This window comes from Conger conger, chromosome 13 (assembly GCF_963514075.1).
Source record: "Conger conger chromosome 13, fConCon1.1, whole genome shotgun sequence".
Classification (NCBI taxonomy): Eukaryota; Metazoa; Chordata; class Actinopteri; order Anguilliformes; family Congridae; genus Conger; species Conger conger.
The window spans coordinates 23,382,620-23,390,881 of record NC_083772.1 but is presented as its reverse complement, the minus strand read 5'-3'; the positions used below and the strand labels follow the sequence as shown (position 1 = coordinate 23,390,881).

At 39.7% G+C, this 8,262-nt stretch overlaps 1 protein-coding gene across 1 annotated transcript; it reads right to left on the bottom strand.

Moving 5' to 3' along the window:
* Positions 1 to 1,002: 1,002 nt before the first annotated feature.
* Positions 1,003 to 7,643, bottom strand: LOC133107652 (B-cell CLL/lymphoma 7 protein family member B-A-like). Its single transcript, XM_061216693.1, has 6 exons — positions 7,489 to 7,643; positions 6,716 to 6,791; positions 5,391 to 5,493; positions 4,540 to 4,704; positions 3,792 to 3,877; positions 1,003 to 3,302 (listed from the first exon to the last, which is right to left on the bottom strand). Exons 1-6 carry the CDS (start codon positions 7,578 to 7,580, stop codon positions 3,240 to 3,242), a joined length of 585 nt encoding a protein of 194 aa, XP_061072677.1. The 5' UTR covers positions 7,581 to 7,643; the 3' UTR covers positions 1,003 to 3,239.
* Between the last annotated feature and the right edge of the window lie 619 nt (positions 7,644 to 8,262).

The following is an 8,262-nucleotide window of genomic DNA, read 5'->3' as shown; positions in this document are numbered from 1 at the left end:
CAAAGTCACTTACAGTTTATTAGACTAAGCAGGGGGCAATCCCTCCTGGAGCAGTGTGGGGTTAAGAGCCTTGCTCAAGGGCCCAACAGCTACATGGATCTTATCGTGGCTACACTGGGGCTTAAACCAGCAACCTTGTGGGTCCCAGTCATGTATTTTAGCCACTAGGCAACAGGCTCATTCCACAACTCCTGCTTGAGGAGAAAAATCAGAGAGGTCAATCCTGTCACGACTACCGCCTGTTAAAGCAGACTGAAGAAGAGCCGCAGGTTGAGAAATGTACACGAAGCCCAGTTATGTAATATGCTGATTAATCCTTGAGCGTTCTCATGACGCAAGCTGCTGTTGGCCATGGCAACCAAAAGACAGTAATTTGAGCCTAGCAACATGGCAAACTTCGCCCTTTGCTGGAAATTACTGAGAGGCTGAAAAGGTAAGGGCAGGAAGCTGCAACATCCTGCAGATCCAAAAAATGATTTAAAAAGGCATCAGTTGGCTTCTGTGAAGCAAAGGTTCCTTTTATGTTTTGAATAATGAAACGGGTCCTGCTGTGTCCTGTGTGCTTGTGTAGCAAGCCTATGGGACTGCAGAGAGAGACTGAAGGAGGATCTATGGCCAGTCTGGGGACAATCTGTGGGACAGGCTCAAGGTTCGAGTGAAAAAATGTAATGAGCTTTTATGGAATCACATTCCAGTCAAATAAATAATCTAGAAGCATGATTCTGTATGAATTTTCACAGTGATAGACAAAAAGCCCTCACTTAAAAGGAAATTCTAGACAGAGTGTTGGGATGGCTTGCGTGCCGTCCACCAATGTATGTGCTGGTTGGGCCCACAACCAACGGAGAGTTTGACATTTCTTCAGGACTTTGATCGCCACAGAAATAACAACAATGACCGCACTTTCTCAGTTCTTACCTTCAGCACCCACTGACCTAATGTAAACATACAAAACTTTATCAACGCTTCAACAATGTTTTTTCTGGAAAGCATTGTAAAAACTTGTTCACTAAAAAGGTTTTTTATTTAAAAAACCCTTAGACATCCCAATCAAATAAAACAATGGTGTTTCAAAAGTGTGCTCTTAATACCTGTCAGCCATGGTTAGGATAATAGGATCATTTAAGAACACCCAGATATGTGGATGCAATGGGAAACCAAACAGTTCTTTCACTTTAAAACATTTAAAGTAAAGCCGTTCCATAAATTATGAAAAAACAAATACTATTTTAAGAAAGAGTATAGTATAGCACATTCCATCATATGCAATAAAATATCACCAATAACACCAAAATTGTTAAATAACATAGAAGTTCTCAGTTCTCAGTTTTCAGTGTGGACACTCAAGGAAAACATTCACTGAAATGGTTTATCCTTGTGAGAAAAGCTATTTTAAAATTTCATGTAAAAAATGGTATATTTAAACTATGGTTTAAATGGTAACTATACTGGTCACAACTTTGAAAAAATGGAAAATAAATTGAGAAAAACACTTTCAGGCTGTCAAAATACAAGAGAAATAAGAAATCAATGATGTCTTTTAAATGGAAACAAAGGTTTGCATAAAAAAGAAATGAAACATCAATAAGAAAAATCAAAACAAAGAGCAGACTATTCAAGTGAAATATACAACACTGTACCTCAACCTCAATGAAATAACACAGTTGTACCTCAATGAATTGTGACTTAAGAAAAAAAAAAAAAAAACACACATTTTCAATCAGTTTATTGATTTGGCCCTACACTCCACCATTTTAGATTTAATCAAAGAATTCACATGTGCTTAAACTGCAGTTTTTATTTCAGGGTATTTCTATATACGTTTCACCATGTAGAAACTACAGACCTCATAGATCCCCATTTCAGGGCACCATGATGTGTGGGGCATATTAATGGAATGTAAATTAAAGTAGTCATGTTCAGTACTTTGTTGCATGCAAAGACTGCTTGAAGTCTGACCCATAGACATCACCAGGTGCTGAGTATCTTGCCTTGCCAGGCCTATACTTCAGCGATCTTCAGCTCCTGCTTGTTTTGGGGGCTTGTTGCTTCTCTTCAGCATATGAAAAGCATATTCAATTGGTTTCAGATTGGGTGAATGACTTGGCCAGTCAATAATTTTCTCATTTTCGGCTTTTAAAACTTCTTTTTTGCTTTAGCAGTGTGTTTGGGGTCATTGTCTTGCTGTAGGATGAAGTGCCGTTCAATGAGTTTTAAGGCATTTGCTTGAATTTGAGCAGATAAGATGCTTCTGTACACAGCAGTTCCATCATCAATGAAGATAAATGAGCCAGAACCTGTAGCAGCTTAGACGTGCCCAGGCCATAACACCTCTGTCACCAAGTTTCACAGATGAGCGGGTGCTTTGGATCCTGGACAGTTCCTTTTGGCCTCTACACTTTGCTCTTGAAATCACCCAGATACAAGTGAATGTTGGTCTTATCAGTCCACATGAGCCTTTTCCAGAACTCTGCAGAATCTGTACTTTAACCACAAGTGAATTATTTGATTACAAATCGAAAATTGTGGAGTAGAAAGACAAATAAATATAATGTCCCAAACATTATGGAGCTGACTAATATATATATGAAACCACAATTTTATTTGCTCCACTTGAAAGTCTGTTCCTAAAAAACATTATTATGGCTCAACACTGCAGAATACATCCACTGGGATTGTATTTTACAGAAGAATAGAATATAAACTGCTCAGTTAACAAAAAAATTGATTGATCCAAATTCATATTTGACTTGGCTGAAATAACCTTTTTTTTTTAAAGACAACACTGGGCATGATTGTTTATCATGGACTTATAAAAAATGTCTTTCAGCTCCAGAAGGTCAATGGCAAATGGCATTACAGGACATACTGTACATGCAATACAAACCCAACATTTAAAGCTATAGTTTAAATATACTTTTAAACAGTCATTTCCAGTGACAGAAATGTAAAAGGCAAGCATGTGCCTGACATTTTTTGTATACCATGCTAAGTTTAGAATGCATCCCAAATAAAATGTGGTTCACACAGCTAACAATTGTTATCCTGTGGATGTAATATCGTGACCAAAGGTTTTGGCTGCAACTAAAAAATTTTTTTTTTTTTAAATGCAGTCAAACAATACTTCCAAAAATACTTCAATACTGAGGCGTGTGGTCCTTGGTGTGTGGTGTGCAGCCGCAGCGAGTTAGGCTGCACACTGCGGTGCACTCTGCCGGCTGAGTGAAGTGCATTGTGGGCTAGCTGGGGGAGGTCTGGTCAGTACACACTCGCTTCAGCGGTGGCACTCCATCATCCTCCTCCTGAAACGCAGATAAAATAATCATCTCATGAAAAGAGGCAAAACGTTCACTTGAAATACCAAGAAATAACTCGATCTTAACAAGCATTTTAGTCTTACATAAGTCTTCTCATTTCTGTTACTTTTCACAAAGATATTGCCAATGAGGTGAGACAGTCTTACTAATTTCAAGATTTACTAATGGGGTGAGATAATTTCACTTATTGTGAACCGAACAGTAACTTAAAACAGGCTAATGTGTCCTACTTCAGAGAAGAAGTAGAAAATATTAAGACCAAGGCTTTTCAAGAGAGGCTTGATACGGCTCCAGAGACTATTTCGCTTTTAGGAAAACTAAGCAGTAGTTACAGTTTAGTGGTAGGAAAAGGTGAGCGTTGCTGGGCTGAATGACCTGTTCTTGCCATTATGTTATGCTAAGAAAAAAATGACAAGACGGAAACACTTTCAGTGTTCCTGAGGGGACATTAGAATAGCAGCAGAGAGGTTTAACCTGGTCAGCGAGGGACAGCATGTCCTCTTTAGTCAGTGTAGGAGGCTCGTCAGCGTCGGCAGAGATCGGCATCGATGTCTCCGAGTCTGAAAAGAAAAAACACCATAGGATTAAATCTAACTTGTTTGTAGTTTTCTTGTTATATTAATATCTTATATTTGCACATAGACCACTTTATGAAAAACTAAAAACATCCAGTGAGCAGCAGTTCTGCAGACAGACCTTGTTGATGAGAGGTCAGAGGAAAAGGGCCAGACTGGTCAAAGCTGACAGAAAGGTGACAGTAACGCAAATAACCACACATTACATGATGCAGAAGAGCATCTCTGAACACACAATGCATCAAACCTCTAAGTGGATAGGCAACAGCAGCAAAAGACTTAATAAATAATAAGTCTAATAAATACCTAAGAAAGTGCTCACTGAGTGTATATGCAGTTTGTACATATATACAATACTTTGGGTTTGTATTTTATTTATGTATCTTATATATTTTGGATCTCTGCTTACTGTATCAGTAACAATGCAAGGGGTCTTGTCATGCTGGTGTAATGATACGATACTTATCTTACTGGGTTCTTATCAAAGAATGTTATGATTCTGGGCCCTGGTGCAGTGTGATGTTCTTACCTGGTAAGCTCTCCTGGCCCAGCGTGGTGTTCTTACCCAGTAAGCTCTGATTTTGGGCCCTGGTGTGGTGTTCTTACCCGGTAAGCTGTGATTTTGGCCCCCGGCACAGTGTCCTTACCCGGTAAGCTCTCCTGGCCCAGCGTGGGGGGCTGGGAGTCATCGGTGCGGAAGTCTGAGATGTGGGCGGGGCTCACGGGTTCGCTGGGCTGGGGGCTGGAGCTGCTGCTGTCGTCAGCTTTGGCCTGGTAGGCGTCCGACAGGGAGCTCTGGTTACTGGTCTCATCTGTGACAAAAACAACAGCCGTGAAGACAGGGAGCTCTGGTTATTAGTCTCATCTGTGACAAAAACAACAGCCGTGAAGGCAGGGAGCTCTGGTTACTGGTCTCATCTGTGACAAAACAACAGCCGTTAAGCAGGGCAGCCATGTTGACCATGAAGTGTGCCGGTTAGGAAATTTTGTGTTAGAGTTCGGAGGCTGCTGGTTCAGTTCCCAGGTCAATAGGGGCACTACCCGAAGAGGTATTCATGAGATTACTCAAATGACCTTTGTGAGGAGTCTGTTATTGTACATTTACATTTTACATTCAATCATTTAGCAGATGGTTTTAGCCAGAGTGAATTCAAGTTTATATATATTATTTAACACAATACATTTAGACTGCTGGATATTTTACTGAAGAATTTCAGGTCAAGCAACTTGGTCAATGATATAACAGTTGCTTGACCTGAATTTCGTCAGTAAGTGTAAATGGGTGGTATGTTAAAAATATCTTTAAGCTTTGTAAATCTCTCTGGATAAACAGTCTGCTAAATGCTTGAATGTAAAATGTAAATGTACAAAAACAGAATCCTCACAAAATTCACTTGATCATTATTCGCATTAATACCAAATAACGTTAAATTAAGAGGAGGTTGTTAAATTGTGGGTTGTGGGTGGAGGGGGTGGTTGAATGGATGCGTTTTCCTACCCTGGAAGTCCAGCAGGACTGAACGGGCTTTTTCTGAGACCTTGTTTGCAGAAAAGTTCTTCAGCTGTCTCGGTCCACCCACAGCAACTTTGCTCCTGTCTTTCTGTAGATGGAACAGAGGGAGGAAAACAGAGTCTGGCTCTCTGAAGATCTAACTGAAATCCATCTATGCCACATTTGTATCACAAACATTTTCCACAAATACATTTTTCAATCTCAATCAAATCCACAAACCTGTTTTTCCACCTCCCTTTTGGGCCAATGATAAGAAGTTGTTCTGTTTATTATGATTTAGATTAATTAAAATGTCTACTCAAGTCCTTTTGAATGTGATTACACATGAATAACACATTAAAGTTAATGTGTTATTATAGAAGGAAGCAAAATAGCATTCTATTTATTTATAAAGCCTTGCTAGGCAAACTTGCTCTCAACCTCACCAGGCTTCTCTCCAGATCTCAAGATTGGATTACGTTAGAGGCACCCACAGCTAGAACAATTGTGGGCAATACCGCTTTTAGCACATTTTCACCTTATATGTGGAATACATGTCAGGATATACTGAAGTTAGATTGCCTTACCCCGATTGAGTTCTTCAAGAAATTAGTGATGGATATGACACTAAAAGAGGCTGAATGTACCTGCCTATAGTGATAAATTAGGACAATCAGATCACTATTCCCTGTCTTATGTCCTTTTTATTCATTCATTCACTATCCTAACCCGCTTATCCTGAACAGGTTTGCAGGGGGGCTGGAGCCTATCCCAGCATACATTGGGCGAAAGGCAGGAATACACCCTGGACAGGTCGCCAGTCCATCGCAGGGCACACACACCATTCACTCACACACTCACACCTATGGGCAATTTAGACTCTCCAATCAGCCTAACCTGCATGTCTTTGGACTGTGGGAGGAAACCGGAGTACCCGGAGGAAACCCACGCAGACATGGGGAGAACATGCAAACTCCGCACAGAGAGGCCCCGGCCAACGGGGATTCGAACCCAGGACCTCCTTGCTGTGAGGCGGCAGTGCTACCCACTGCACCATCCGTGCCGCCTGTCCTTTTTTAAATTTTTTAATTGATTTAATTATTTTATCCCTATATTTCGTGTGGTGTATGTGAATTTCTAGGATCTAAACTGAAAATTCAGTTTTTATAAAACTGTCATTGTAAATGTTTTATTGTAATCAGGGCTCCCCTGAAAAAGAGACCTTGGTCTCAGTGGAACTTCCCTGCAATAAAGGTTTCTATCTATCTATCTAAAGTATATGTAATCCAACATCACTGGCAGATGGTGTATTTGAACAACATATCTCCTACCTCTTTGATGTCTACCACTGGCACCCACTTAAATATCCGCAGAGATGTGTCTCCCACGGTAACCCACTTCTTCTCCCTGAAAAGAGAGAGAACATTTTCTTCCTGGGGTAATTGGCAATGGTCACATGCTACCTGGGAACATCCAGGGGATAAAATATTTATGAAACCATACCTGCTTCAGTTGCATCAATTATGGCTTACTGGTATGAGAAAATAGATATTAAAAGTCCACACAAGTGTGGTTGGCTGAGACTGTGAATGTGTATAAAAAAGATTAATAGTTTGTTTCCTGCATATTTTCAATGCAACCTTATTTGTGATCAATACTATGATACCAAGCAAGTAAATATTTGTAATGGGGCCTATTCGACCATCAAGAAATCTTGCAGGGTCATTTGCCAATTGTCTCTTGTAGTAACAGATGAGCATGATACAGTAGTTCTTAGCTAGTCATTGGCTATCTAACAATAAGCCTCTGAAGTGACCCGCCATAATGTCAGCGAAATATTTTCGGTAGTAGCCTAGTAGTTCTTCAAAACAATTGACAGATGAACACGCCTTTGCTTCACGGAACCCAAATCAGCTTTTCACAGTCCTTCTTTAGGAACAGCCCCTTACCAACAAAGGACCGATTGATTGGACGGCCAGCTGAACCCTTCGCCAATTGGCTAGAGCTTCTGTCATTCTGTCTTTCTGTACCAGTGCCACATGAAAGTTTATGTTTCAGAAATGTTCATTATGATTGAACAAATTACACACCCGTTTTCACTTACCATCTGCGGACCCTCTCAATGGCTGCCATGACTTTCTTGATGTCATCTTTAGCGCGGCTGCGAGTCTCGGCTCGAACAGAGCGTCCAGACATTTTAAAGCTTGATATGAAGTTTCGGTACTTCTTTCTCGCCTTCTTTTCCTGCTCCTTCCCCGACCTCGGTCACAATATTTGCGCTCATAATCTCGCGAGACTTATTTTTTTCCTGTCCGAGATAACGCCCTTACAGTATTTCCATTTGACGATTTCAGCGGTTATTACTAGTCAGATAATATGGTTTTATGAAGACGACATGTTTTATTTCAGTACACCCGACATTTTCGATAACAACGTTTTCTGCTAATGTTATTTTGTTCTACTGGATAACACATTATTCAAATGTATGCATAATGGACAAATATTCTTCAATGAGCTGTTGAGTTCAGTTCATGAAGTTAATAAAAAAATAAAAACAATAGCAACGAGCTATTAAATAATTAAAAAATAATTATTCTCCATATTTGGAACTGCAATCATTTAACTTGATTAGGAATTGTAGAATTTCTAACAGGCACATATTTGACATTAAACATACTGTAGCTATAGACTAGTTGTTTAACCAAACAGGTTATATTCGCTCTGGTAAGCTGGTAAACTAACCTTAAGTTATGGCCATTTTCTGTACCGTTCATGTAGTTTATTTATGAAAACTCATTAGTAGGATAATATTCATAAATTATATATAATAGTACAAATATATCATAGTTAAACCCAGCAAACAAATTACATTGAGTGG